This window comes from Meriones unguiculatus, chromosome 21, assembly GCF_030254825.1.
Source record: "Meriones unguiculatus strain TT.TT164.6M chromosome 21, Bangor_MerUng_6.1, whole genome shotgun sequence".
Lineage (NCBI taxonomy): Eukaryota > Metazoa > Chordata > Mammalia > Rodentia > Muridae > Meriones > Meriones unguiculatus.
In genome coordinates, this window is record NC_083368.1 from 31,959,249 (window position 1) to 31,980,318 (window position 21,070).

General features: G+C 41.4%; 1 protein-coding gene across 8 annotated transcripts in view; it reads left to right on the forward strand.

Annotated features, from left to right (window-relative positions):
• Cdk14 (cyclin dependent kinase 14) overlaps positions 1 to 21,070 on the forward strand; it is a 537,826-nt gene that overhangs the window by 89,779 nt on the left and 426,977 nt on the right. The window contains exon 1 of one of the 8 annotated variants that reach the window (XM_060374040.1): positions 19,440 to 19,570. The exons of 2 other annotated variants lie outside the window; for them this stretch is intronic. Coding sequence is in view for 3 of the 6 variants with exons in the window: in XM_060374034.1 (XP_060230017.1) it covers positions 19,904 to 20,053 (150 nt within the window). In the remaining 3 variants the exon portion in view is untranslated. Of the gene's footprint in view, positions 1 to 19,439; positions 19,571 to 19,903; positions 20,054 to 20,126; positions 20,402 to 20,587; positions 20,842 to 21,070 lie in introns of those variants that run through there. 5 more of the 8 variants (XM_060374034.1, XM_060374036.1, XM_060374041.1 and 2 more) reach the window with 5 other exon arrangements.

The window sequence follows — 21,070 nt, forward strand, 5'->3', positions numbered from 1 at the left end:
GTGCAGTTATGTGTCAGCTCCTTTCTTGAATCACCAACTGTTGCCATTCTATTCCTGTATCTGACAAAGACATTTATAGCAAATCAAGTACAGATTCACTTTTGGCTTGGGGTTCTGAGACAGGGTCTCTGTAGGGTGGGTTGCTCTTGAACGCAAAATGCTCCTGCCTTAGCAACTGGAAATCTGGGATTTCCGGGATAGGCTAGCACACACAGTTAGTGAAAGTTGCTGAGTAGGTGGAGGGTTGGCACAGTGGTTAAGAGCACTTGCTGCACTTGCAGAGGACCCAGGTTCAGTTCCCAGCACCCACCTAGTGACTCACAAACACCTGTAGTTTCAGTTCCAGGGGAATCACCACTTTCTTCTTGTCTCTGAGGGCAGCAGGCACCTGGGGTGCACATGCACACATGCAGATAAAACACTTATACCCTCAAACTAAAACTCAATGAAAAGAAGCGAAACTAAATTTGAGTAGAGGGAAGTGACATAATGGTTATATACCATGTGTCTCCCACTTAAATATCTGTACAATAGAGGTAAAGGTGACATGGTGTGCTTTCACCCAGAAAGTGTATGAATTTTTATCTAGAGTTGGTTTAAAGTTGCATTTTATTGCAAATACTTGGGAAACTGTTCTGACTTCCCGCCTTGTGGTGCTGATCCATCTGACAGTTCTTATGGAGGCCAAGAATTAACCTTCTGTTTTTATTGCTTCAGTTTTTAAACAGACACACAGAGATACTCTATTATATAGCTATCTTTTAAAGACTTACTTTCAAATACAGTGTATATTGAATGACCATGTGTTTATTTGAAAAGAATAAAGTTTCACAAAAGTTGATGTAAAAAGTTGCCAATAACAGTCTCATGTTCTACTGACAGTGGACTAGGGGAGGGGCATAGGGGAAGAAGAGGGAGGGAGGGTGGGATTAGGATGCGATGAGGGAGGGAGCCCCAGCTGGGATACAAATTGAATAAATTGTAATGAATGACAATAAAAAAAGAAAAAAATGACCAATAAGCTACTTAGTAACTGTCACTTTAAATTCATGAGCTTTGTTTTGGTATGTAGATACTCTTAAGGGCCAACAGGACTCTATTAGCATGTTGCCTTTCTTTTTACCTTTGTTTTTCTTTCTTGTTTCAGCTTGACCTAATAATTTAAACTTCCCCATTTGCTTATCTGTGCTTTTGTCCTTCTCTCTGCCTTTGAAGTCACTCACATTGTGCCTGAATGCATTTAGGCAACTGTGGTCCCACAACATGCTTGTTGTCATTTCTGAAGGACTCCCATCATCTTGCAGACTCCTCAGTGTTCATGTTCCATCAAGATCTTATGCCTCCTGCTTTCTAGGATTGTCTTTTAAGACAGGATCTCACTCCATAGCCTATGCTGGCCTCAAGTGCCTCCTGCCTAGGTCTCAAGTGCCTCCTGCCTAGGTCTCTCAAGTGCTATGATACAAGCATGAGTCACCATCCCTGGCTTACTCTCTTATTTCGAAGAACGCTTAACCAGCGGCTTCCTGAGGAAAGCAGCAGGGAGGTTTGTGACTGCCCTTATTTCTTACGTTCAGGTGATATGTTGGCCACATATACAATTATGGTTGAAATAATTTTTCCCTGAAGAGCTTTTAGATCATTATCCTGTTGTGTTTCATGTCCCTTTATATATTTCTCTTCCTTTGGTATTTTGAGACAGGGTCTCATTATGTGGCTCGGGATATCCTTGATCTTGCAGCTCAAAATTCCTTGGCCTCCTGCGTGCTGGGATTATAGGTGTGCGGCCCCAAGGCCAGCTGATTTCTTCTGTTCTGAGTAAAGTCTGTTATGGGTAGCCCTCCTTTTCTCTTGGTTTTGGTATGTCGTTCTTACATGTTTGCAGCCGCTCTTTAAGTGTATGATTTGCATGATTATTGTACGCTATCCAGAGTATAAGGATCAGTCTTGACATGCTCTTTGATTAGCCCTTCTCCATATGCAAGGCTTATTAGCAAGTTGTTTTGCTTTGTGATAATGGCACAGCAACTAAAACGGCTTCCTAAAACAAGTCAATTGTTGGAGACATTTTTCTCTCGAAGAGGAAAATCTGATGGATAAGTGGTTGATTTTTGCTAGAGGCTTCAGTTCCTGGTCTTGGAGAAGGGGAGTGAGTGGGAGTTCGGCTCTCTTGCTTTATCTTCTGATATCACGAAGCCAGTCCCTGAGCAGTTGTCCTCCCAACCCCAATGCCCAGCAGTGATCACCCCGCTCTTTAGTCAAGCCTGTTTATATTTATGGAAAACACATCATACCTAGTAAAGTAGGCTAGACTTGCTTTTATTGAACCTCAGTCTGATGTCTTTTTCACTTACATACCTTTTGTGTTTACTGTAGGTTGGGATTTTACTGGAATGTGATAGGCTATAGGGGATTTTGAGCTAATTTCGATATTACCAGTATCTCTATGTATCTGCTTTTTAGCATTAGGGAATTTCGGAAGAAGACTGGCGATCAGAATCAGTTTTGCCATCAGTGTCTTCTGTGTGAGGGCCTGTTACCAGGAGGGTTCCTCATGTATAAGCACATTCACATTGTCTTTCTTTCAATTGCAGGGAAGAACTCTAAGGTCATAGATCTGATTCTACAGATACAAACTCAGGCTTCACTTTCTAGTTTACAGCATTCATTTATATTTTTCATAGAGGTCATCACATAGTTCTGATGAGAAGAAAAAAAAAACTGCTTTAAATTTGAGCTATTTCGTCTATGAAGCTAAAAATATTTCCCCCCTAGGGAGAAGCATTTTGCCAGCAGAGTTCTTTAGTTTATGGTCTATGCTCGGAAAAGGTACATAAAAATGTGAAATACATGAATGAAAGAATTGTACTCCTAGCCTGAGTATGAAAACCTAGATTCTTTTTTTTTTCATGTTGTTATAGGAAGTATTTCAGATTTTGTACATATTTGCTTTTCTTTTCTTCCCATTTTGAGATGGCTGCGCGGTGCATTCTTCCCAAAGGTATTTAAAATGTGACTACTTCCGTGGAATATAAATATTGAGGTCGGTGTCTAAAGGTCGTTTTTAAAATTTAAAACATCTACACTCCTTCAGACTTAAATATTTATTGAGCAGAAGCTGTATAAGTCACAGGCAAAGGTGGGGGACTCCTGACCTAGAATAGACCCTGGGTTGCAGTGCCAACACAGCATTGAAAGAAGCACACCAAGGTCAGTGCACATGAGCTATGTGCCCCTCAATCAGGTAGGCGTTTCACCATTGTTTTATAAGGAATCTTTATAAGCAATAGCTTATGCAGATGCTCGTCCTCATGGATTTCCTGGTAGTGTTGCATCTTCAGTGTTGTGCTGTTTGGAGCGGCTAGGAAAGGCTCTCAACAGGACAGTGGATTGGGAGAGCAGTTATCAGCTAACTCTGTTGCAGAGGACCAATGCCGTGCTCCTCCATCCCTCAGTGCTTGAGAAATCCCAGTGAAGGAAGAGGTGCGCTGTCAGTGTTTTGAATCTTTTCCCTTGTTCATTGTCTTAATGATTTTCTTTCCAGATTCTTTGACTCGACGTTAATCATAAACTTGCTAATGAAATAGAGGGAAGTGATCTCAGAAGGGGCTGGCACCATACGTTGTTCATTTCCTGGTTACTTTGCTGCCATTTCTGGTGGTGGTGGTACGCCTGCTCTCTCTTCCTTCTCCTTTCCTCCTCCTCTTACTCCTTTTCTTTTGAAATAGGTCCCCACACTGTAGCCTACGACGGTCTGACACTCACCATGTAGCCTAGGCTGGCCAAAAACTTGCAGCAGTCCTCTGCTTGACTTTCAGCATCGGGATTGTAGTCATGACACTACACTTTCTGCTCTGCTCTTCTGGATGGGTAGTGTAAAGAGCCAGGGCAAGAACGACCATTGAGGAAGAGCACATAGACCATCAGAATTAAGTTCTTTGGATAAACAAATGCAAGCAAGTGTACATTAAAGGATGGTGGGTGCCCATTGGGTGGAAAGGGAGACAATCAGCTGGCTGCATCATGATCTGCTTCACTGGGGCATCTTACTTTTTCTAGACTTCGTTCCTCAGTGCTTGACATTGAAACTGATGAGCAGTAGGTGCTGGCTGTGTTTTTGTGAAGCCGTTGAAGATGAAGCCACAGCAAGTGGGGGTGTGAATAGTAGCTCTGAGTTACAACTGGAAGCTAATGGTTAAATTGCTAAGTTTAAAGATGTAGGGGAAACTTAGAAAAGAAGGGAGGTGTCTTAAACAAAACCCAAAGGGGAAAAAGCCGTTTCCTTTTAACTTAAAGACATTTGACTAGAAAAAGAAACAGTGTGCTAACTACTCTGTATTAATATCCTGATAACTAGAAAATATTAAAACTAATTTTAAACCTGCTGTTTTAATCTTATGTTAATTTTAATTTTAATGCTAAGATTTAAACAAGTTTAATTTAAAATTAGTATTTAGGATTTCGTATGTTTCTTGTCTAAACCAACTGAAATTTCTTTCTGTCTTTTATTTTCAGTAGCATGTATTGTGCAAAATAGTGAATATCTCCATGCTTGGAGATAACCTAGAACTCCTGCACAGACGTAGCCCATGGCAGCTCAGTGTCCAAGTGGTTTCCCTAGTAATGGAGACAGGGACTGTCTCTGACATGAACTCAGTGGCTGGCTTTTTGATCACCGCCCCCATGAGGGGGGAGCAGCCTTATCAGGCCACAGAGGAGGACAATGCAGCCAGTCCTGATGAGACCTGATAGGCTAGGGTCAGATGGAAGGGGAGAAGAACCTCCCCTATCAGTGGACTAGGGGAGGTACATAGGAGGAGATGAGGGAGAGAGGGTGGGACTGGGAGGTGACAAGGGAGAGGGCTACAGCTGGGATACAAAGTGAATAAATTGTAATAAATAAATAAATAAATAGTGGATGCCATTGTGACATTTTTATAATGTATTTAACATTCTTAGATCATGTCCAGCCTCTCTAGTCTCCTATCTCCTTTTTTGCTGGTCACCATTCTTTCTTCGTAATATCCCCATTTTTACTTTCATGCGCACCCCCACCCACATTGCACATTTGAGAGTAAATAGGAAATACTTGTCTTTCTGTAAACTCTAACTTGAAATTTGTAGTAGAGAAATCCTAGATTATTTTAGTGTCTTAATAATCAGATGCCAATTACTTATATTTATATATTTTACAAATCAAAACATCTGTAATTGAATTTTCTTCTGGAAAATTGCAGATTTATTAACATTTAGTGTTCTAAGTAAGTTAAATGATTGACTGTGCACACACAGGAAGCTGTGTGTTAATTAAAGATTGTAGCGTAAGTGTTCTTGAAGAGCTAATCGCCTAAAAGCTGAACATATTCCAAGTAGAACGTGCTGAAGCTTGTCACCATTCTGTGTTGCTTTCGGTCATGATAACGCCATGACCAAAAGCAATTTGAGGAGAAAAGGATTTATTATAGCTTACGGGTTATGGTCCATCATCAAAGGAAGCCAGGGCAGGAGCTACAGGGAGCAACTGAAGTAGAGAACTAGGAACAACGCTGCTTACGGACTTGCTTCCTCTTGCTTGTTCAGCTAACTTTCTTGTACAACCCAGGACCAAGGATGCCACCACCCACCATGCGCTGGATCCTCTGTCGTTTGCGTCATTAGCAACTGAGGCGTTACTGGCTCTGCCAAGCATGTTCCTCGTTTTAGAGAAAGAGCTGAGTTCTTTCTCCATACACCAGGGCCTCTGGAAGAGCCTTGGATAAGCCCAGCCCTCAACAATAAATGGTCGGGTTCATGAGTCTGAAGATAAGGGACAAGTGGGGCCTAGAGATATGCATGTGGACACCCTCAGTGTGCTGTCCTAACAGTGGAGAAAGGTGTGCTCACCTGTGGGGAGGGTGTAGACTGAAGCAAGGTGAGTTCCAGGGTTCCAGTATTGTGACAAGACAGTCTTCAGTTGGGACGACTGACTGGGGCAATTGCAGAAAGGCAGAGCCAGTGAAATAGGAGAGAACTGGGCATGAGTAATTGGAGCCCAACTGAGGATATGGGGAAGGAGAAGCTGTTCCTTTGTGCCAGGTGTTCCAAGAGATTCTCTTAAGGCTTGGCATTGGCCTGTGGAGGCCGTGGACGACCCTTAGTAACTAGTGAAGATAGAACCCTGATTTTAATGAGTCAAAAATAAATGCAACAAGGGATTGAGAGGGGTCAAGTCCTCCTTTTAAAAATGTTGGTATAAATAGAGAAATGGGTTGTGATTATGGAGACTTATGGTAAGAGCAAACTGTGGAATTAATATGGTTTCACTCCTCTCCATCTCTTCAGAAACAAAAAGAAGAGCCTTGCAGCCTTGAAGCTGCCCTATTCACAGGAGAGAACTGTCAGGGAAGGAGGTGGAGCTCATTCTGTTCTCTGTGGTGCTGGCAGTCTTTTTGTAGGGTGTCAGATCCCATTGTCAGTGCAGTGCTTTCTTCCTTTCGGTTTTCAGATGTTAGACACTGTCTTTGAACGGAGCCGAATGGCCCTGCGTGAGATTTTTCTATAAACCTAAAAGTAATTTCAGCATAAAACCATTTGAGAGGATTTTTAGTCAGAAGTAAAGTTTGTGGAGGTATTTTGGTTCTTTTGAGATATTTAAATAGGTTTAAAAAAATCAGTCATTATTTTTCAAGTAACAATTGCTTTGAAAGAAGCATTTTTACAGACATAACATATGCTTCTGTAAAGACATGCTTAAGCAGTGAATGAGGACTAGTTGACGCACACTGCTTTATGTTTGTCCCCATAGGGTTGGGCTGAGTTACAATTAATTACCCACACATTTGTGTGATTTCATTTTCAGTGTAGGACACTTGTCTTCGAGAAAATCATTTCTGCAGTCTTGGGGTAGGGACATTTTACCTGTGCTTACGTACATTGTTCTGCCAAAACTGATCTTTTTTTTTTAATTGTTATTTTATTTTTATTTAAAAAATTTTTATTATCAGTTACATTTTATTAACTCTGTATTCCAGCTGTATCCTGCTCCCTCATTCCCTCCCTCCCTCATCTCCTCCCTGCCCCTTTCCAAAGTCCACTGACTGGGGAGGACCTCCTCCCCTTTCATCTGACCCTGTTTTATCAGGTATCTTCAGGACTGGCTGCAAAGTCCTCTTCTCTGGCCTAGCAGGACTGCTCCTCCCTTGGCGGGGTGGAGAGGTAAAAGAGTTTGCCATTGAGTTCCTGTGAGAAATAATCCCTGTTCCCCTTACTAGGGAAAACCAATTGGTTACTGAGCTACCACGGGCTACATCTGAGCAGAGGTTCTAGGTTATATCCATACCTGGTCCTTGGTGGAGTATCAGTCTCTGATCTTTTATGAGTGTTTCCATTCTCATTTTAATTTCATGTTAGTTGGAATGATAGCACACCAATGAGTCTACTAATACATTTCCTTATCTACCATAAAGATTCAGGTTCTCAGATAAAGTAGCTTGCTCATGCTACTTGCTAAAAAGTGAAACATTTGTGGCCACAGGAGGAAGATCAGCATTGCTGTGGGCTTTCCCCATTGAGATTTAACTCATATGGGAAGATTCCCATCTCTTCAGAAATTAATGCATCATGGATGATTCATCCCTTTTTAGTAGAAAGACAGTTATTTGTGTCTGCTTTAAAAACCAGTGCCTCATTATTTTAATCCTGCTATGAGCAGATAGAACATTTTGTTGAGTATTCTCTTAGAAGACAGTATTATTTCCTGATTGGTACCAATTGTACCAATTAAACACAATTTTCTGCCTGTGTTCCAACTGTACAAATTAAACAGCAATTAAAATAGCCCTCTCCTTTTTTTTTTTTTTGAGAAATATGTGCCTGAAAATTTAAGACTGTTTATTTGCAAAGTTACTTGGCTATTATTAGTGAAATTAATTCTTGATGAGTTATTTGTTTTAATGTTCTCTTGTTGAAAGTGTTTTGTGATAGATATACTCAGTTATGAATATATTATGCAGCTGACTGCTGACTTTCACCTCCGGTTTATATGTATGCATATGTGGTGCGTATGTGTGTGTGTGTGTGTGTGTGTGTATGTGTATGGGTGTGTGTGTTTGGTTTGAGACAAGGTCTCTGTATATAGTTCTGTATATAGTCTCTGTATATAGTTCTGGCTATCTTAGAACTCACTATATAGACCAGGCTGATCTCTAACTCTGGAAACTGTACCATAATATGCTGAAGCTTCACAGTTAGTTACAATGGGGAAATGTGAGGCTGGGAAAAGAGAGAAGGGAAGGAGGGAGAGTATAGACTTAATATTGGATTATCAATAGACATTTCCACCTTTATTCAAAGGAAATCAGAGCATATATCAAGAAAGCCTGTGGGGACATTCTTATAGGTTTTTAAAACGGTTTTCAGTTTTTTGAAATGGTATGAAAGAAAAGCTCATTGGCAATAGAAACAAATAAAGGTCTTGGGGAATAATGAGTGAAACTGATGGAGTTGAGGAGTGACTGAGGAATGAGCTCGGGAGGCACCGAGCTCCTGCGGAAGGAAGTGTGTAGGCTGAGCTGCAGCGGGAGTGCCAAGGATGGTACCACACTTCATGGCGAAGCACTAGCCCTAGCATCTGTGGGGCCTGAAAGTTCAGTGCCTGGTTGCTCCTAAGTATGTAGGATCACTGGCGCTGAAAACCCCTGCTTTATCGAGAACCGTTTTAAGCAGTTGGTCCCCATTTAGTCTCACAGGAACCACCTTCATAGGAAGAGCTGCCACGTGTTCCAGTAAGTGAGGGATCTTGCTGAAGGCCTTTGTTAGGAACACATCTTTGTACCGTTCTTGGTCTCACTTTCTCCATCTGGCTGTTTCTAGCGCTCCAGTGTGCCTGTCTGTGTGGGTTCATCTACCAGGCTCCCCCTCCTCTCTCTCTCCTTTCTCCCTCTCTCTCTCTCTCTCTCTCTCTCTCTCATTGAACTTGTTTAATCTCTTAAGAATTCTAAGCCAAATAACCTAGGATATTTAGGCAGGATATGAACAGGGTCCGTCAGGGCTGTGTATGGTCCCTTGAAGTTGTTGCGTGGTCCAGTTGCAGCTGTAGCTAGTTTAGTACTTGCCCATGGAAAGTTCTGGTCCGTTTGGAAGCAACTCTGTGTTTCATAGAGTTGACTCTTCATGACTGAGGGGGGCATTAATTAAAGAGGTGTGTGCTTTAGAGAAGAATCGATAAAGCCAGCACAATTAATCTGACCTTTGCGTTGTGGTATGTGAAAAGGTACGAATTTTCTGATTTAGAATCACTACAGAAGAGAGGAATAGAGAGGCAAAGATGATTTCCAAATTCTCTGTGTCAGACTATTGCAACTGTGTCCAAAGTTAAGTTTTGTTTAGAGTAGGAGGAAAAGCTTTGCTGTCTGCGTCCTGGGCAACTAGGGAAAGACACATCTTTGAGCCATGTGGGCAGGCAGTGTGCACGGAGACCCTGGAGTTCATCCAAACACTCTTCCACCAGAGGCTCAAAGAGCCATTGTTTGTGTGGGTTTGAGTTACAGAACTCGCCTCACCCCTCTAAGCTGTGCCCCTCGCTCTGACAAAGCCCTGTTGTTATGTTATCAAGTCGCACTGAGACACAGATAGCTGCTGTGTTAAGCGTGATCACTGATAGTCTTTGGATAGCCAGCTCCCACCTCACACCATTTTACCTCTTGAATTCTTTGTGGTTCTAGTTTTCAGAATTCGATTGCCTAAGCTGGAAATAAGCCAGTGTTGCCTGATCCGTCTCTCCCTTAGCCTGAACTCTCAAAGTGTCTTCTGTTATTGAGGTCTGTGAAGATTATTCTATTTGTGGTATTTATTGTTGCGAGTATTTGTGAGAGCAACAGTGGTGTCCCATTCAGTTTTACCCCTATGGTGCAGAATTCAAAACTCAATGAATGCCTGGTGAAATAGCAGAACATAGGAGAACTAGCTTAGGAGCAAAGCACACAAAATGTAGTTAACTGTGCAATATCTTCTTAGCTTTTTCTTTACATCCTCCACACATCTCTTAGTACTTCTGTGGGTTTTTAGAGAGTCTCCTTGCTGTCATGTCCTGAGGACTTTAAAGGCCAGCATTGAGATAACAGACTGACTTCACTTCTGCAGCCTCTATAACATTTGTTAGCGACTTATGAGTCATGATATTTACCACCAATGAATAGATATTGGATCTCACCTTTTAGTGTGTTGTTACAACAACTTGGATCCTGTCCAAACTAATTCAACAAACCATTTAGGCTTTCTAAAAATTTAGAAAAGTGGTTAATAGCTATTGTTTCATGGATTTCCCTTATAAGATATAAATAACAAAAATTAATTGGATACTGAATTTAGTACAGATTTATAGGATTTCATACACAGTGTAACTAGACATATGAGGTAGTTTTGGGCAAAAAACTTTGACTAGTATGAGGCCAATCGGTTTCTACTGTTATCTCAATGTATCAACCATATCTCTCTCTTTACAAGCTCTTTTCAAAAAATTATTTATTTTTATTTTATGTACATTGGCGTTTTTCTATGAGAGTATGTCTATGTGAGGATATTGGATCGCCTAGAATAGGAGTTACAGATAGCTGTGAACTGCCATGTGGATGCTGGGAATTGAACCTGGCACCTCTGGAAGAGCAGTCAGCCCCCGTTAACTAGCTCTTAAAACAACACTCTTGCTAAATTATTTAGCCCTATCTCTGGTGTTAGTGCTCCATCGTAGCTCAGCCCCCTTTATGTGTACAGATGCTCATCTATGCTAATACTCAGGGTTACAAGGGAGTGAAAGTCAGTTTCAAATGTCTGTAGGAAAGAAGGAGAAATGATTTACTCTGTGTTACAGCCCCAGGTGGCCAGAATATCAAGGCCTGGGGCTGGAACCTACATAACCGTGTCACTGGCCCGGTCACTTTCCCTCATCTCTGCTTTCACTAGAGTCAGGATCTCTTTCCAGCTCCCCGAACCACAAGGTGATGCTCCCAGTGGGCATTTCCAAGCAGACACTTTCTCTGCTTTGCCACCATCCGGTGGAGGGTTGAAGTACAGTTGAGCACTTGTTGAAAGGTCCAAGGGGAAAGGTTCTGGTCCAAGTTAGATTCCTTGTCTAGGGCGGAGCGAAGTACGTGCTTTCCTAGACTACAGTGACGAGTGCAGAGCAGAGATGGTGCCAGCGTCTGTTCTCTTTTAATCAGCACGCAAGACGAACATTACTCAGGAATGACAAGGTGTATTCAGCCAGTGTTTAAGTTATGCTGTTTTCTCTCTTGTACTGTGCACAAAAAGAATGTGGAGACGGGGAAAGCATTTCATTTTTCCTAGCATCTGTGTTTGTCATTTTACACCGACTCTGGTTCTCTCTAGGATCAGCAATCATTATGATGTGTCTTTTGTATGCCTCCAAAGTCACCAAATGCATACTTTAGTTTGCCTTTATTTTTGAGGACGATGGACATATCATTTTAGGATAACCAAAGTCATGCCAGCCTGTCCATGAAAAGACCAAAAGCAAAGCTGTGCTCACAGAGAAGTTGGTGGAGTTACACAGCAGTGCATTTTAATGTCTGAGTCTGTCCTTTGATCACCAAGCGCTATTGCTGCATTAGAACATTGCCACTCTTTCTCAAGTTTCTCCTTTCTATTTTATTTCAGTTCTTAGGGACAGAGAGTGAGTCAGTGAAGGCAAATCATTTAGTGACTGATTTTTATTTTTAATATTTTAAACTTAAACAAAACACATTTATGTATATATGTATGTATGTATGCATTTATGCATGTATGAATTATGTGTGTTGGAGCCATGTGCCATGGCTCACAGTGGATGTCAAAGGGACAACTTTCTGGAGTTGGTTCTCCCTGCTCCCTTGTTTTTGAGGTGGGGTCTCTCTTGTTTCTTTTGCTGCATTGTATACCAAGAGCCAGCTGGCCCACAGGCTTCCGGGATTCTCCTGTCTCTGATGTGTGCCATCACATCCAGCTTTCTTCCTGTTGGTTCCAGAAGTGGAACTCAGGATAGGCTGTGTGAATGCCTTCACCCCCGGAGCCATCTTGCTCCCACCCCATTTTTAATACTTTAACGTAAATAGTAGATTAGTGACAGTTTTCTAGATTTAAAAACATCAAAGGTAATTAAAAGTTATTTGTCTACATCTCTTTGATATACTTCTAAGATGATTTTCTCCCTTTTGAGATTTTCCTAAATGTCTGGCTGTTTTAGAAACCTGGAATAAGGTGTCTAAAAGCAACAATGCTAACTTATATCCCTAAACTAGAATTTTTCTTTGTCCTTTTTTCACAGGGCAAAAACTTATGCAAGTTTAATAACAAAAAAATAAACGACATCAAGAAGGCAACATGAGAAGTGGCTCCTTAGAGAGCTTTTTGACAGTTATAGATTCAGACTCTATCCTCACTGGAGCCACACCCAGGAGAGAAGAGTGTCTTGTCTCTTCTCAATGCAGTTGGCCTTCCTTTTGCTCCTCTGTGAGGAATTTATATATGCCAATGAAGTTTATAGTTTAATTATAATTTCTTGCATCATGTTAGCTCCGAACATTTCAAAATCTAATATGGCTCATTTGTGAAGATGGTCACAACAAAATCACCTTTTCGTCTGAGTTTTCCCCAGTTTAGATACTTGGTGCACAGTATCACATCAGAGCGAACTCTGTATGTTTCCACTGGATCATAAACAAGGAAAAATAGACACATAGTTCAGGTATCACTCAAATAATTAGGAAGCATGTAAGTGTGCGTGCATGTGTTTGTAGAAGCTATTTTCAGCAGTTATATAGAAAATGAACATATTTCAAAGCAAGCACAAGTCTGATGTGATGAAGATGTAACAAAGGGAGCAAAGACTGAGGCGCAGACGCACTGTTACCAGGGAAATTGAGGGGGTAATAGATGGAGGTGGGCAAGGAGCGGCTGAAGTCCAGGGAGAAGCTGTGTCCCAAATGAGGCTGCAGCAAGCGAGGGGCAAATGAGAGAGGGCTGCTTTATTGCCGTAGTCTGCATCGACCGGCTTTCTTATTAAGTCACGGCTCTTCCCTTCTGTGCAGCTTCTTGAGGGCCATAACCACCTGAAGTTCTTCTGTAACAGCTCCATCTTTGGACTTTCAGTTTCCAGCACAGATTGAGTTCATATATTTTTTTTCCACATGGACATATTTTCAACACAGATTTGTCTCTGGCCAAGAAACATTAAATGAACCCATCACTTCCAGGCTATACTGACACTGTAGGGAATACAGAGGTGACGATATAAATCTGCCTGTATTATTTCTGGGCTTTTTAGTAGATACGTTTGAAATCAAGTTTTCAAAACGGTGTTTTGTACTACGTGTTCATTAGAGCTCATTACTCAATTTACAGAAGCTGAGTTAGGGAATCAGCATACGTGTAAATCATCAGTGAATGGAGAAAGAAAGTGTACACATACACAATGGAATACTATTTAGTCTTCATAAGGAAGGAAGTTCTATTGTCTGCAGCAGTGACGGCACTGGCGAATGTCATGCTTCAGTGAAGTAAGCCAGGCATAGAAAGGAAAACATGCATTCTTATCAGTGTGTGGAAGCTAAGACAATGAAACTAGTAGAAGCAGAAAGTGCAGTGGTCCTTTCAGAGGCAGAAGCATGGGGGCTATTATCAGCTATTGCTTATAGGCTAGAGTCTCAGGTAGGAAGAATAAGGGCTTCTTTTTTTTTTAACTCTTATTTTCATCTTCTCAAAGCCCAGTGACTATACTAAACTATAGATTAGTATATTTCAAAAATCGTGAATCCAGTAAATTTCATATGTTCTCACCACAAAAAATTCTTATTTGAAGTAACAGATATGTTAATTGGTTGGATGTTTTTACAAATTGTTCATAAATCTGAACATTGCCTTGTGCACTGTCACTATATATTATATAATCTCTCAGTTAAGAAGTTACATAGTTGATAAATTGGAAAAAGAAAAAAGAAGATGGGGTGTTGTCATTGTGTTTGCTAGAATTGTTTTGTTTTCATTCCTGCATGAGTTTTGATAGTGTCCTCCATGACAAGGAACTTCCTGTCATCTCTTTTTTTAGTTTCCTTTTTGTTTTTTATGTTTACAAGTGCTTTGTCTGTATGTATGCCTCCAGACCAGAAAAGGGCATCAGCTTGTGAGCTGCCATATGGGTGCTGGGAATTGAACATGGGACCTTTGGAAGAGCAGCCAGTGCTCTTAACCATTGAGCCATCTCTCTAACCTTCATCTCTCTATTTTCTGTTTAAGTTGCAAATTTAACAGACTGGTAAAGCTTTTCAAGAACAATTTTGTCGAATCATGATAGAATGGGGGGTGTTCATTGAAAAAACTGGTTGCCCTTGTTTCCCTCTAGACTCCCAAGAACACTCAAAGCTGAGTATGTGAACAATCCTGACGTTCCCATGAAATGGCATAGATGACATAAGGATACTTTCAGTGTAGCTATGGAATGGCTCTTAACTGTTTAATTACAGTTCCTCCAGAGCTGCAGTGTTTTGAGGAAGGATTTTAAGTAAATGCCATTTATCCAAATGCAGAGTGTGGGCACTGAGTGTCATCCATGGAGAAGACTTAAGTTGTAGAATTTTCAGGTTTAATAAAGGTTAACGTTTAGATTTGGCAAAACAACACCAACATTTAAAAATCCGTCAGTATAAATGAGAATTTCGCTGTAAATGCTTAGTCATAAAAATGTCTAGGGTTATATGGAATTGTAACCACCTAATAACCATTTTATTTTGAGGGATACCCATCTTTTGTCACTTTTCAAAATAACACTATTTTTTTTCTCATGTAGGTTTAATGAAATTAATTTATAACAGGCAGAGTTAGAATGCATTACGTAGCCTTTTCTGGTACCCTCACCTAATCTTTAAATGTTTTTCGTAAAACATTTCTTCTTCCTCATTTAGGTTTTAAAAATAACTTTATGCATTCTTCTATCCATATCTCCTGTTGCTTAGCTTCTTTACTGTTTCCTGCTCATGTTCCACTCCTCTGCTGTGTCTGAGGTAGCTCCAGGTCCTGAGACACACAAAGGTATCTGGTTAGCCAGGAACAAAGCAGCTTAAAGCCTGCTCAGTCCATGTCAGCCTTGAGGAGTCAGACCCTACCCTGTAGCCATGAGTTTCCTGAAGCAAGGATGGCTAAAGAAGCCCCGAGACAGGGCGCGCTGATGTTAGAAGGGAAATGTAGGAATGTCGGTTGGACAAGGAAGAGTGCAGCGGGAGATGCCTAGACATCAGATAATTGGAAGGAGGGTCCACTTGGCCCCCTGCAGTGCACACTGTGAAACCGAATTTAGTTACTAATGCTCAACCTGACCCCATCACCAGCTGCGGTAGCAAAAAGACCGTGCTTATTATAATCTAGTTTTTAGAATGAGGGGGCAAAAAAAGACACATTGCAGAATCGGGAGAGTGATCTTACCTAAGGGCAAGCACTTTAGGGCATTAGCTTTGGTTTCCTTGTAAAACAAAACAAAACAAAACAAAACAAACAAACAAAAAAAAAAAAAACAAAAAAAACGTATTTGCATAGATGCTAGATTCTAGCTGTTTTATTTGTTGGTCTAATTACCATTTGCCCCCAAATCCAAATGGGATGATTTACAAGACTTTTTTTGTCCTTTCCCCCCGCCTCTTTTGTATCCTCTACCATGTTCTAGTGAGGTTTTAGACTCATGTCCCTGACCCTCATAAAGATATTCTTCATTGCATGAAAACAGTGATTAATTTTCTGATGCCCTCCCACACTGTGTTTCCTGCTATTTTATGGCCAACCATAAAGTTGTATTTGTTGACACCATGTTACTCTTTTCACAGTTCTCCAGCCTCCCTGTCCGTTTCCACTCGTTACCCTCCCACAGACTGTGTTTGAACTACTGCCACCAGCAACTTTTCTACAATTTATATAGGGGCTGGGGAGACCCAGGAGTAACACAGAGAAACCCCTAACTCCTGGAAGACCTACTATGTAACTGGATGTGAAGATAAACAGATGAAACAAAGCAAATTATTTACAATTTGTGTGTGTGTGTGTGTGTGTGTGTGTGTGAAAAAGTCAGTGTGATAGGGAGGGAAGGGAATGAGGTGATTGCTAAAGTCCAGTTGAGTCGAGCCAGGGCCAGTTGAATGACCCAGTGATTGGCTGATCAAGACCATGGTAGACAAGAAGAGCAGAGATGAAGATGGTCCCAGCAGTTGTCAGCATTGAGGATGTGGAAAATGGCCCACCTTGACTGAAAAGCACTCATCAGGCTCAGTTCTGCAGTCAGTGGGGACCAGCCTTGCCTGGAGCCCTTGCTCTCCAGACCCAGTCAATGTCTGCCTGCCTGCCTGCCTGCCTGCCTGAGGCAAAAAAAAAAAAAAAACCAATAAAAAAAAAAAGGCTTATCTTCTACTTTCAGGTGGACTGATGTTGGGTGCAGGCATTTTATCAGCAGCTGCATTTTTTTCTTTGATTTCTCCTTCTTCATCCTGCCTCCTTCCCCACTCCCTTTTTACAGAGAAGTCAGGTGGACTATCGTCTTGGTTCTGTCCAGATAGTAGGAAACTGATTCAAGGCATATGAAAGGCATGTAACTTGTGCATTTGCCAGAGCACAGTCTCCTCTCCTCCAGCTGCCTTCCCTCTGCATCGATCTGTTGCTTATGATCCCACTTTCTGCTTGATATACAAGAAGGTCAGGGCTACACTTGAGTTTTCCTTCTTTCATTAGGCCTCATGTCCAGTCACTAACAGGTACTGAAACACTTCTTCATCTCCCAGTCACCTAATCCCGTTGACTTTTTTTTTAATTTTTATTTTTTATATTAATTATTGTTTATTCACTTTGTTTATATATGTATATTTTTTTTCTTTATTAATTACACTTTAGTCACTTTGTCTCCCCCCCCACCCCGTGGTTCCCTCCCTCCTCCCATCCCAATCCCTCCCTTCCTCCACCCTCTGCCTACATGCCCCTCCCCAAGTCCACTGATAGGGGAGGTCTTCGTTTCCTTCCTTCTGATCCTAGTCAATTAGGTCTCATCAGGAGTGGCTGCAGTGTCTTCTTCTGTAGCCTGGTAATGCTGCTTCCCTCTCAGGGGGAGTTAATTAAAGAGCAGGCCAATCAGTTCATGTCAGAGACAGTCCCTGTTCCTATTACTATGGAACCCATTTGGATACTGAACTGCCATGGGCTACATCTGTGCAGGGGTCTTTGCTTATCTCCATGCATAGTCCTTGGTTGGAATAGCAGTCCAAGGAAAGACCCCTGCGCTCAGATTTTTTTGTTTCTGTTGCTCTCTTTATGGAGTTCCGTTGACTTTTTTAAGGTCTCGTCTGAACAACTGTTTTTGCTTCCTGAGTGCCTTCCCCCATTACCCCTTGTCCACACCCATTTTCTATACAGTTTCCTTGTTGAAAATTGGAAAACCCCATCCAACCCACCTTCTGCCTATAATCCCTCAGGACTTCCTTTTTGAATGCAGTGATGGTTTCCTATAGGATAAAATGCCTAAGTTCTGGTATGCTTTATAAGACCCTGTATGCTCTGGCATTAAACCTTCTGCCTTTGGCCTGCACAGCTGCCACCACCTCGCTTGGCTATCTTCTCAGCCAGCTTCAGGCTGCTTCTCACATGCCTTTTCCCTCCTGGGCTAAGTCCTGACACCTCAGATTTATGTTCCTTGCTCCGTGGAATCTCTTCTGACCTACAGAATGGAGGTTATTTGTACCCCAACACAAGACTTACTTTGCCAGGGATGCTTGCTCTCATCTAGCACTTGGGAGACCGAGGCATGAAAATTAAACGTTTGAGGACAGCCTCATCTACATAGAACATTGAAAGCCATCCTGGGCTACATAGTGAAATCCTGTCTCAAAACAACACCCTACTTATTTTATTGTACTATAATAACTCGTTTTATTTCTTTAGAATCTTTTTATGATAGGTTTTATTAAGTGTTTGAAATCATTATCTAAGGTTCACTTTTGAATTAGATCTAATGATCTATTTGCAAACACAACTTCTCTCGAATATAGATATTTGATAATCACAGATAATCTAAATCTGTTCGTGCTATACTCAGGTCCTGTGCACAGTAGGCACTTTATTTCCAATCACTCATTTGGTTCCTTGAATCTAGATATCATGGCTATTTACAGTACTGTGTACATAAGCATATGCTTTTGGAATAAATGAATGAAAGAGTAAAAGAGAGGTTTTGTTTTTTTTTAATTAACCCTTTGGTTTTCATACGTAAACAAGAACATTTCACACATAATTTCAGGAAAAATAAACCATAGGAACTACTCTGGTGAAGGGACTAAGCTGATTTGAAACATGATTGTTTCAGGGAGCCTTGAATGATGAGAAGGGAGTTTGCCTAAGATAGTTTTAGGCCCCAAATATGGAGTTGAGAAATTGATTTGTTATTTTAAGAATTTAATCAATGTTTTTAGATGTCTCGCTTTGTGTTACAGAGTAATGAAAAACTCCAGTGATTGGCGCGGTGTACTCAAGGGCCTTAAAATAGGGACAATACCAATAATAAAAGAGCACTTTATGAGGCAGCATATAATTAAATTTTAAATGATTCCAATACGAAGTGATGTTGGCTTTGAAAGAGCGAGAGTTTGTTGGTTGGTGGGATGAGCAATCTTACACGGAGTTTCAAGTCTTGAAAGACGTTTTGGACTTACAGTCTATTCTTCAGACATAGTGTTCATATCATCAAAAGCTTTCAGCCATTGAGGAGACAGCTTGGCCTGGGGAGCCAGCTCTGTCATAAAAGTGTTTGCCATGCAAGCCTGGGGACCTAAATTCAATACCAGAACCCATGTAAAAAGCCAGGCATGGCAGCACATTCTTCTGACCCCAGCACTGGGGAGGCAATTTAGACTACCTGTGAATTCCAGGCCAGTGTGAAACTCTTAAAAAAAAAAGATGTGGATGGCTTCTGAGGAATTTGACTTTTGGCTTGCAAATGCAGAAAAAAAAATCAGGTTATTTCTCAGGTGATATTCAGAGTGACCAGGGTGGAGTAGCAGGAAGGAGAGGTGATTCATTTGCATAGGCTGGGATGTGATGGGTGAATGGGTCTTCCTCAGCCATACAACAGGCTCAAGCCCAGTGCTTTGGGAGTATTGACCACTCACCATTAACACAGTAATCACTGTCTCTCATAACTAAATTTATCATATAATTGAATATTTATGAGTTGAAATTATCATGTCACTTAAAAAATTTCCTTTGTCACTTTAAAAAATCATTTTCCCATTTTACTGCACCTTACTCTAATTTTATGAACCTTAGTGATTCTCTTTCCAGGCGTAGGAAATCCTACAAGTATGAGGTATGATAGGTCAGCCTCTCTCCTGGAGGGGGCGCTAAGAGAGTAGCAGTTTAATATTCCTTTGCCACCCAGTACCTTCTGGCATGACTTGGCACAATTTTCTTAAAGACTGTATGCTCTGGTTTGTGTTGTTATTTTCTTTTTCGAGGGTGTCATGCATGGGTCCTAAGCCCATTCTGCAGGGCTCATAGCTATGCTTTCTGTCACTTTGGTTCAGTAAGTGTTACACCTGTGCAATTTTCTTTTAACCTCATGTATTTGGTGCATGGTAATTTTAGAGTCCTCATTATGTCTCATTTACATATGACAAATGTATGCATATAGACACATTATGCTATTTTCCAAGCATTTGAAACGTTAAGGATGGTAGCCTAAACTTGACTTTTTATAGGACCTCAGATTATTATTTAATGGGATTGTCACTCAGGACACTTCCTGGCTTTCTGTGGTGCCTTTGAAAAACTGAACTGAGCATGGATAAGGTGCACCCCTTGATTAAATAATTTTCCTCACGAGCAATCACCATTCGCCAGTTGGCTCCCATTCTGTATGCTTTTGAAGCAGCACTGCATTGCAAATCAATATCTTTCTGGAGGGACAGTGTGTTGTGGACTGCCTGGACAGCATATGCATGCTTACTTTGGCTGCAATGCTGCTGCTGCAGAGCCCGGTTACTCTGCCTTCCTGGGAACTCCACAGGCAAGTCCATCGTGTTTGAAGGAAAAAAAAATAGATCATTTTAGGAAAAAAACTGAACTGTTAAAGCTTTTGATACTGAACATGAGCATGTCCTTTGTGCTCTCCTGAAATCATTTTTTGCTCTTGCTCCACTGAGATCAGCTTCTCTGAGTGATTTCTGGATTTTTTTTTCCCCCTGCTTAGGCTTCCCCCTTTCTTGGTTGTAGTACGGCCGTACCATTTCAGCTTGCTAGTGCAGAAAGATGTGAATTCAGTTGCTGTATGAGGCTGGCCTGGTGCACACACATTGCTAGAGCTATGTTAAAGAGTTCCAGGTGAATCCAGCTTGAGGGAGACAACAGCGAAACGGTAAGACGGAGCATGCCTGGAATCATAGCAAAGGTTTTATTTTGGAGCATTTCGGCAAGGCTGAATCCTGACTCACTCATTTACAACTTGAAAAGGATTCATTTTCTGCATGTCGTTTTACTCACTCCCTTCTATTTAACTGCCAAAGCCATCAGAGATTGATAAAGGGGTATTTAAATTAAGGATCTGATGAGGTTACTCAGGGAGTCTCCGGAGGCTCCCGAGGCTATTGCTTGTAGTTTGTAAACACCGGTAGCAGAGATAAGATGAAGAAAATGTTCAATGACTGCTCCTTTGCCATAGCTGAGTCTGATTTCTTTGGAAACTAGTCTTCTTTTTTATAGCTTAAAGAGATCTTGCAGATCGTTTTGCCTGGCCATGCTCAGCTGAATGCCCTCTGAGTCAACCTACTGAAGGACAGGAGACCACTTCTCCCTTGGGTAAACTGATGTCTGTGAATTTATCTCGATTGGATCTGAGTGGAATTAATATCTCTACTATATTAGAGACCCAGGGCTGCTTCTCTGCTCATCTCACCCCCTCCCCTCCTTGAGCCCTGAAATGCACCTGCTTTAAGCATGTGTGTTGCTGAGTAGAGGTCAGGGTGCTGCCATTTGGCATCGTTACACCTGTCGTGCTTCTGCTTTCCTGCATAGAAGGGATAATTCT